Source organism: Trachymyrmex septentrionalis, unplaced genomic scaffold (genome assembly GCF_001594115.1).
Source record: "Trachymyrmex septentrionalis isolate Tsep2-gDNA-1 unplaced genomic scaffold, Tsep1.0 scaffold334, whole genome shotgun sequence".
Taxonomy (NCBI): domain Eukaryota; kingdom Metazoa; phylum Arthropoda; class Insecta; order Hymenoptera; family Formicidae; genus Trachymyrmex; species Trachymyrmex septentrionalis.
The window spans coordinates 79,848-89,115 of NW_017305499.1; the positions used below are offsets into that span (position 1 = coordinate 79,848).

The window sequence follows — 9,268 nt, forward strand, 5'->3', positions numbered from 1 at the left end:
ACCGGGAGTCGAATCCGGATCTCTTTCTTTCCAGGTCAGCGTCCTAAGCCTTTAGACCATCAAGGCTTAATTATTGCGAGGAATATCACTAAGGTCTCGATGGTTTAAAGGCTTAGGACACTTGCCCGGAAAGCAAGAGATCCGAGTTCTACTCCCGACCAAGGTACTATTTTTGGCAATAAGAATTAATTATTTACAGATTTTAATATGTCACTCAGCATTATTAAGATTGTTTGAAAATGCGAAAAAGCATCAAATTATTAAATTGCTAGTCAATTATCTCGTGATATTACTATGATAGTTTAGTAGAGTTAGAGTCTCAAGAAAAATGATTTCGGCTTTTTAAAGGACTACATATGTAGTATATAACTTTACACAGAATACAAGTATTTAAGATCCAGCTAGACCATTTAAGGCATTGATTTCTATAATTATCATATACGGTCTTATAATATATTATATAAGTTATATAACTTTCTAGAATATATTCAAAAAGTGTTTACGTACTTTTCTATTTTAAAACCATCTTAATAACAAATTTTACTTTGTGAAAACTATCGTAAAATAGTAATATGGCAGATATACACGGTACATATTATATTAATAATAAAAGCAAAGAAAAATTCTAAAGCTTAAAAATTTGCAGAGAATTATTGTAAATATTTAGAAAATATGCTAAATTATATGTTGTTAGTATAGTTTATATATTGTTTATATTATATTAAATTGATGTCTGATATTTTTATTAAGAATAATTTAATCTTAATTAATTAAGAGAGAATTATTATTACATGAACCATGGATACAAATTTATAATTCTATTCTAATCTATGCGATGCTTTATATAGAATTAGTTATTCTATTTTATACAATACAAATAACTTGGAGTTTCATGCTGAGCGCTGCTACCGGTGATAAATGTTACCGCAATTTGAAAATTATATTAAATTATATGTGCTCCATGATTAAATTCACAAATTCGATCAACCTTTAATGTACAAACGCGTTATGATGAGATATTTGCGATTTACAAAGGCTGATATTGGCGATTTACAAAGGCTGAATTTGAATAATACAATAATATTATAGTTTTAACAATCAACCTTTGAATTATTAATTTTACTACGCCGCGGACATAATAACCAAATTTATTATATATCGAACATTCGTTAACAAAAAATATATATACTCGTATTATTACGACAACCAAATCCGAATTGAGATAAGAACTGCGTTAGCAAAACACAACAGTTTTTGCAATCGTTTCATGATTGTCTGCTGAGATAGAACTATCCTCCCTAAATCTAAAAATATAATCTAATCAGCGCGAAGAAAACTTTCAAAGTTGCAAAGTAAACGTTTTGCTGAACGCAGCCAATGTCAATGGGGAGGAAAATTGTGTTGAAATTCATGCATCTTCTTAAAACATTTTATTGATCGTATAGCTGTTTAATATAGAATGATTTCAGTATTGTCGTCCATTCATCTCGTTAAAACTATTTATAAATAAATTTTTTATTGCATAGATTGTATTATAGGAGATTTATTAATATATATGAAATAGAAATATAATTTTATACGTTTCAGAATAATATAATCTGTTAAGAATAGATTGTCAAAACTATAGTGTATTAATCAAAATGATTACTAAATTAAAAAAATTACTATTTAAATCAATCCTAAAAGTAATTTATATGTATATATCTACATTTTGCTTTGGCTGCGACATATACACGTTTGTCTGATTTCATAGATTTTGTTTGCATGTCAATAAAGAATTTTAAAAATATACTTTCATGCTATTATTATGTTACAAATAACGCATACTTTTTATGTTTTGCATGTAATGATTTTGTGACACTCTAAAAGCTTTTTATTCAAATATGCAAAGTGAGTTAATATAAATATCATATCATTCTCTATTCTTTAACCGATGTAATTTACCGTTTTATCTAAATTCGGAAGCTTTTAGCCTACACCAAGCTATGAGAGCTTTCCCATGATGAATCTAATAATCCCTGCGTGCTTCCCAAATCGCCTAAAATGCATAAACTTTTTTTATGTTATTAAAGGATAGACATTTGAATGCTCTATATCGCGTTCGCCGAACGATAAAGAATTAATCGACAAATAATGATGCGCACATCGGTTTCAGAGCAGATATTGAAATTACGTGGGCCACTTTAGGAAGACGCGCATTTAACACGCAGCGTTTATGAGCTACAAGCACGAAGGACAATCCAAAACAAGCGAAACATTAGCATTGAATTTTTTACTAAATTGCGTAGCCGTAGCAATCCATGTAAATCTAATCTGGCGGTATTCAAACACCTTACTTCGCTATCGCATTCAAATTGTATTTCCACAGAATGCAAATACGCCGAACGCAGAATGAAATAACATCCAACGGGTATATTACTGTGCGCAAGTAGAAACGATATCATTGAGCTGATATCATTTTCTATAATGAGAAACTTGTATACGCGGCTTGGTATCTACGTTTTGCCTCAATCGATAGTTTCATGCGAAACTGCATATAAGAGCATATGAGATGATATTACGATATATACCTATCCAACCAACAGTTATTCTGTGTTATAGGATCACCGCGATATTCTTTCACAATACCAACCGATTGTGAAATATAGTAGTATTAAGGTCATTCCTCGACGAAATGCGTCCAACGATCTAAGCAGCATGGCAGTACAATTTTTTTCCATTATCGATCGAAAGAATGCTACGTCACAAAAATGATTTATTTTGATAATATATAGCGATCTGTCGCTAAATTATAAGACAGTCTTAATTAACTATTCCGGCAAATTTTCATCCACAATTATAAACGCATTTCCCCTTTAATTTAAAATTTAATGTACTAATTTAATATACTAGATAACAGGTCATAGATTAAAAGATTTGGCAAGACAATCTGTTAATCTGGCGTTTTAAAATAGAGATTTCAAGCTTTAATTTAAAGAAAAACATTATCCTACGATATTTTTTCGCAAAATTATCGTTAATCAAAGTTAGTCTTGGCCAATTTTTGCCTACAATTTTTCTATATCATAATTTTTATTATGATTATAAGATTAAATGAAATAAAAAGTCTTATATCATGATTATAAGTTTAAATGAAATAAAAAGTTGAGCACCCAAAACTGTCCTTCTGTTTCGAATTAAATGCTTAATGCAAAAAGACTTAATAACTGTATGTTTAACATGCTTGGCTCGAGGAATGCGAGATATATTACTGAAAATTTCTTCTTTTCTACGTGTATCTCCAAACAGGCAAAAGCTTGAAATTCCACTATAAAATTTGTAAATGTCACATTAAGATAGTGTTATATTGCAAGAGTGACATTTAATTAAACGCTACGCGCAAAAAAGCACGCTAAATACAGTTATACAATTAAAAACCATTCGTCGAGTTTATATTTTGATAATGCAATTCTATTTAACTGATGGTTAATTATCGGAGTAATAAGTCAATGTTATTGAAAAAAGAGAAGTTATTGAGTTTATTACAAATATGTAAGTATTATTTACTATATATTCAATTTTTTTATATGAAATTTTTAATTATAAGTTATTTTTGTTAGACATTCATTAAAAATCAACAGAAATTTAAACACATTTATACGAAAATTACATGTTAAGAGCACATTTATAAAATATTATACATACTATAGCAATTACGTTTAACTGTTTTTATTTTTTCTTTTACAATACGAGATACGTTATTGAACAATTGCTATAACCGAAATGCTTGGGCTCTTATTATGCTAATTGTGCATGAATTGTGAACATACTAGAATTTTATTTTTAGATTTATAAATGTTATTAGGAGAGAATTAAAGCAATTCGCATAGCATAAGGTTTAAAGCCGCAATTAATTAAACAAAAAGAAACCACCAATGCTCCTTTTTGTTTGCTATAATTTCCAAAAAAAATGCTACAATTTTCGAAAAAGACAGAAGATTTATTATGAATTTATTAAATGAAGATTTATTCACCTTTAGCTTAAAAAAAAATTGAAGCTTTTAATTTACATTTTATAAATAATTTATAATTTGCCATTATTTATATGTATTATATTATATAAAATAAAAATTTAATAAATACGATAAAGAACGCCAATGATCAGTCAAAGTTAAATGTTCCGAATAATATAACATTTTTAATTTATAAATTTAAGATATAATCGCAAACCGAAATATTCGATTATTCACGTTTTGGCACACAGTCACATCTGAGAAAATTTGATCTTTATATACATGCGTATGATCGAACGTTTTCGCTCGCGATTATATCTTAAATTTATAAATAAAAAATATTGTATTATTCGGAACATCTAACTTTGACCGCTCATTGACGCTCTCTATCATATTTACGTTATATTGTACATTAAGGGAATCCTAAATCGAAAGCCGAACTTGATCGAGGTCGATGTCCAGTAAACAAGAATGGATTAAAATGGATTAAAATTTTTTTCTATCCGAATGCGTATTTTAAATAGCAAATCTTTTTTTTGGATTTAATTAAATTCAATTGGATACAATTGGATTGAAAAACTGCATTTCCTATTTAAAATTTTGAATTGAACAGTATTCACAATGCACAGAAAAAGCTAATATTATTTTTAAATTGAAAGGCAAAGAGATATGCTGTATGCAATTCCTATAAATGAATAAAAATTCAGGATTGAAAAGCATTTATTTTAACATTCGTGAATCAATATTTTTGAAAATGAAATCCATTTCAATTCATTTCAATCCATTCTCGTTTGCTGGATGATACAGACTTTTAAAAATTCCAAATTCGATAATAGTGACATCTTTGATTCATTTCTTACATTATATTATATATCATTCTGTCTCACTAAAATGCATACATCTGTCCCGACGAGATACTATTAAAGATTTCAGCGGGGAAAATGCTTACGTAACTTTGAGTTACTACATCGAAGTAATAACTCCAGCTTAAAATAGCATTTACACGGCATCTAATGTCAGTAATTATAACATCGATACCGACTATACGGATTGATGATTATAATTGACGGTTGCCCGATTCTATTTCAACCAATCACGACGTAGCAAGTTCATCGTAATTGAACTGAAATAGAATTGGACAACCGTCAATCGTAATCGTCAATCCGTAGTCTGATACGGGCATAAGTGTGCTTACCCAGCGAAACCAATCACAAGTGTTTTACACTAACTGCAATTGTACGGAACGCTTGTGATTGGTTTTGCTCTTGTTTCGCGTTACGCTATTCCGCTGCATGAGTAGGCATCCGAACGGAAATAAAAATAGCAATAAACTTATCCATAAGGCAAGTTTCAATCGGTTAAAATTCATCTATTGCGAGGTTATGGATAAAGCCGATGGCACATACAAAAACGTAAGACCGTAACACATAATCAGTAAGCGAATTGGCCAATCATGATAAAAATCGTAAAGCCGGTAGCGAATAAGGTATCTAATCTAATGCGTGGTCTACAATAGCAGTAGCAATAGAAATTGTAAACATCGGGAGTAAGCTAATTTTTTAGCTAAACCATTAATAGTTAATCAATCAACGTTAAATCAATATTGATTCAACGTCGCTCGATGTCAAATCGATGTTAATACAACATCGATCGACTGCTGGGCCAATGAGCATACAGCGTAATGTCGCCATATTGATTTACATAAGATGCTCATTGGTTCAGCGGTCTTATGTTATGCTTATGCCTGTTATGCATTTCATGTGTGACAGGCTTAAGAGTGCGTTTACACCTTGACAGAAAAGCAGAATTCAATAGGTGCATCCAGAGGTGCACGACCGCTCACTGAGTAAACGCTCATTGAGTTTTTGTACTTGTTTAGTTTATATTTTTAGATCTAATAAAATATGCCAATCAGATGTAAAGCTTACTGAACGTACTTCTGAACTCACGCTGTACCGCCATCTGTTACTAGCGCGAATTCTGATTGGTTTCTGCTTTTCTCTTTTCTGCTTTTCTGTTTAGTGTAAATGCGCTCTAAAGCCTGCGGCACATGATGCTTGTTTTTCTGCTGGATTCCCTAGTTAGATTAAAATTTTGCCGTCGTATTGGCTGCGATATGCCACTTGATTAAATCTGTGCAATAAAATAAAAAGAATAAAGAGCACATATATATTTCATTCTATATAAATAGTACAAGAGGTGTATGCACGTATGCATTAAATTTTTTTTTATAAGTCTACAGTGTAATTAGCCTCGATCTTTTAGAGCGATTTCTTAAATCGATTCTTTGGTGCTCGATTTTTTGATAAATCGATACTTACAGTTGCGATTCGGGTCGATTAAAAAAATCAATTCTTTTGCCGAGATCGAGCATCCCTTGTCTTAAGATATTATTTAAGATGGTCTTAAAATAAGAATCGACTATGAATATTGGTCTATAAGTATATACAGTATGGATACTGAGCGTCGGCACCTTTAATGTAGTAAGTCCCTTATTGGTTTTTGATGAAAAAAAACACAAAGGAGTTTAGTGATTTTTAGCGGAAAATATAAAGCTGTCTAGTGAGATTTTGACGACCCGAGTTGGCAACAATACCCGAGGATCTCTTGTAAGAATGGCGTCGCCTCGATTGACTCGAGAATTTCGCGCGGATCGCGCGTCGGTCCTATTTTAGTCGCGTGTGTGGGTGAAAGAGTTGCACTCGTCTTCGACGCTATTTTCGTCGCTTCTACGTCCTCGCAAGCAAACAGCGGACTGGTGCGTGCTTGCGTATGCGCGCGCGAGAGAGAGAGAGAAGAAGACGGAGGTTAGTTTCGACAAGCGAGCCCATGTCGTGTACAAGAATGTCTCGCGAGCGCTTCTCCCCCTCCCTCCCTTTCTCCCTAGGACGCATCAAAGAATAATTTATGCTTGATTTATGCTTCGGTCTTAATTCTCAAATTCAGCCAATAGAGCTGCCAGTCTTAAGTGGTCCTAACTGAAATCTGTATTCCATTGGCTGAATTTTAGAAGTTTAAGGTTAAAACCGAAGCATAAACCAGGCATTAAGGGGCTGCGCACAATAAACGAAATAGGGAACGGAGAATAGAGAATAAGAATTTCAATCTATCAGAAATCATATATTGTGAACTATACAGTTTCTGATAGATAGGCAATTCTTATTCTCTGTTCTCTATTCCTTTCATTGTGCGCATCTCCTAACGCGGCTTAGGCACTCAATACGAATCGATGAATGTCGAACACGACAAAAAACTCGTATTAGATAGTCACGACTGTCACATTTTCGTATACATATACCGTAACAGTACTCGGACGTTTTTTTCGCCTCCACTCTAGACCAAACAAACACAAACATCGGACTTATTTTTTGCATTGTTCAAGCATTCATTTACAAAGTGTTTGTGCTCGCGGAAGAGAGGGGTAAGGAGAATTTAGAAAGGAGTCGAAATGGGAGGGGTTTCGTCTCCCCTTCCCCGATGAGAAACAGCTAGGTGGAAAATGGTAGACAGCGAATGAGACTTGGATCTCTGCGAGGGGCTAGCGGGGATGTTACGGATACGGAGTTAAGGGGTAGGGGAAATCGTGCGCCGGCGAGCAAATCGTATATGTCAGATTCGTGGCAGAGGGGTCAGCGCGAGGGAAAGAACGACACGAAATCGAACGTTTTCTGGGCTTAGCGGGTACGTTTTCGTATTGGGTTGTTGGGTCTCGTTGCACTTTTCTCCCTTTCTTTCTCCCTCTGCTGATCCGACGATAATCTCGCTCACAATTCCCCCTCCTCCAAATTCACCTCCGTTCTTTAGTCATCGCTCTTGTTACTTCTTTGGTTTTATCATTTTTTCCTTCTCTCTTCTCCCTTCTATTTTTTTTTATCTCAAACCCTTTTCCACTCTTCGGAATACGCGTCGGCGTCGCTGTCATCGTACAAACGAACGTACACACATATTGATCTTTGATCAAGCGTTTCTCTCAGCCATTTCGGAGGAAAGAAGCGTTTTCAGCTTTTCCTCGGGATTCTTTCTCGTTTTTCTTTCTCTTTATCTCTCCCTTCCTCTCCCTTTCTCTCTCTCTCACACACACCCACACACCACACACGCACCAGCCGCCGAGTCTTTCTTCCATTGTAACGAGACAAACGTAACAAAGTTGTGTGACATCAAGTTTTTGGCGTTTGAAGGAACGTGAGATACGCACACACAAGCAGGCAGGATGAACGACATGGAGGCCTACGGGGATGGATACATGGCACCCGAGGAAGAATGGGAGAGGGAGGGTCTCTTGGATCCCGCTTGGGAGAAGCAGCAAAAAAAGGTAAGTGTTATCAGTCGAGATTTTTTCCTTTTTTTCTCTTTGTTTTTCTTTCCTTTCTCTTTCCTTTACCTTAAGACAGTCTTTTCGGATCTAGCCTAGGATTACCAACCGTACTTTTTAAAAATAGATACACGTGGACGTTAATACTTTTTGTATTCATTTAAAAATCCTAAAACTTTTGGTCATTAATTAAAATTTTATACTTATATAATTATATTAATAAAAATGTTTAATAAAAATTATATTTTAGAAATTTTATTTTATTAAATACCTACATTTAATGCAGAAAAAATGATATCCCCTTTTTCCACTCTTGAATTATTTCTTTTTAAAGTAATATACTCGTATGATTCAAATTTTATGATAACCTTAGTATAGCTATATCAGTCTGTATTGTTTTTTTAAATCAGACTACACCATTGACTGTAAATTCATCTATCTCGCACTTTTTTATGTTATATTTTTGTAGAAGTAACTCTCGGTTTACGTAAAGAACAATCACGCAACCTGTCGTCGAATTGTACAATCGAATTTGTCTATTTCTTTTTCAATTTTTAATTCTTAAGAGAAGATCGAGGTGATTTGCTCCTAGCAAAAACCGAAACATTAGTTTCTCATTAAGTTTCTAATTAAGGAAAATAACGAAAATTTCGAAGAAAATATCTATAACATTTTTTTTTTTCAGTTACACCTTACCACACATACATTCTAACCATAGATAATACCGAGATCCAGTATGTACACCTGTACCCTTCAAAAGAGAAAGAGAAAGAAAGAGAACATTAGGTCGATTTTTTCCTTTATCTGTGACACAAGCGCAGCTGCCTATTGTAAAGAATAGAAAAAGACTGAGTATTTGGTCTCTCGGAATCCAACACCATGCACTAAGGTTTATCCAGACAAACTTGCATAACTGTATAAATGTATATATATGTATATATATATATGTGTATGTATATATGTA

General features: G+C 33.2%; 1 protein-coding gene across 3 annotated transcripts in view; it reads left to right on the forward strand.

Moving 5' to 3' along the window:
- Nucleotides 1-6,599: 6,599 nt before the first annotated feature.
- LOC108750226 (alpha-actinin, sarcomeric) overlaps nucleotides 6,600-9,268 on the forward strand; it is a 22,044-nt gene continuing 19,375 nt past the window's right edge. Inside the window, exons 1-2 of one of the 3 annotated variants that reach the window (XM_018489554.1) lie at nucleotides 6,600-6,799; nucleotides 8,171-8,304. In XM_018489554.1, coding sequence (XP_018345056.1) covers nucleotides 8,203-8,304 — 102 coding nt within the window. In that variant the 5' untranslated portion in view covers nucleotides 6,600-6,799; nucleotides 8,171-8,202. Of the gene's footprint in view, nucleotides 6,800-7,574; nucleotides 7,674-8,170; nucleotides 8,305-9,268 lie in introns of those variants that run through there. The other 2 variants (XM_018489555.1, XM_018489553.1) reach the window with 2 other exon arrangements.